At 65.5% G+C, this 466-nt stretch overlaps 1 protein-coding gene across 1 annotated transcript in view; it reads right to left on the reverse strand.

Moving 5' to 3' along the window:
• The window catches only part of RAVER1 (ribonucleoprotein, PTB-binding 1), a gene marked incomplete at both ends in the record, with an annotated part of 3506 nt that overhangs the window by 1401 nt on the left and 1639 nt on the right, over positions 1-466 (reverse strand). The window contains one exon of the mRNA XM_009576135.1: positions 386-463. Within this exon, the coding sequence (XP_009574430.1) occupies positions 386-463 (78 nt within the window). The remainder of the gene's footprint in view (positions 1-385; positions 464-466) is intronic.

Genomic DNA, 466 nt, shown 5'->3' on the forward strand with positions numbered 1-466 from the left:
CGCCGTCGGCAATCCTGCCGGCGCGGCAGCCGCCCGGCAAAGCTCTCCGTGCCAAGTGGCTGCTGGATTTCGGCAACAACCGGTGTTCCCGCTCCGAATTTTGCGGCGGCGTGCAGGAACACGGGAGCAAAGGGGGGGAATTTGTGCCGTGCGACCGGAGCCCAGGAGCAGCCAGCACGCCAGAGATGCCCAGAAGCAGGAGCTACAGGCAACAGACGGCCGCTCCGTAGGGAATCCGATGGGAAATGTGCTGGCTGCTCCATGACAGCCTGCTCCAGGCTGGATACCCAACCTTGGAAATGCCGGCGGCACCTGTCACGGCGACGGCAAGCTGCGCGAGGAAGAGGGAGCGAGGAGGAGGAAGCAGCACACACACAAGCCTCACCGTCGCCTGCGCGGCTATCAGGGCAGCCAACATGCTGCGGCCGGGAGGGCCGGGAGCGCAGAAGGAGACTCGGACGTGATT

The sequence above is a fragment of the Fulmarus glacialis genome, unplaced genomic scaffold (assembly GCF_000690835.1).
Source record: "Fulmarus glacialis isolate BGI_N327 unplaced genomic scaffold, ASM69083v1 scaffold14064, whole genome shotgun sequence".
In the NCBI taxonomy this organism is placed as follows: Eukaryota; Metazoa; Chordata; class Aves; order Procellariiformes; family Procellariidae; genus Fulmarus; species Fulmarus glacialis.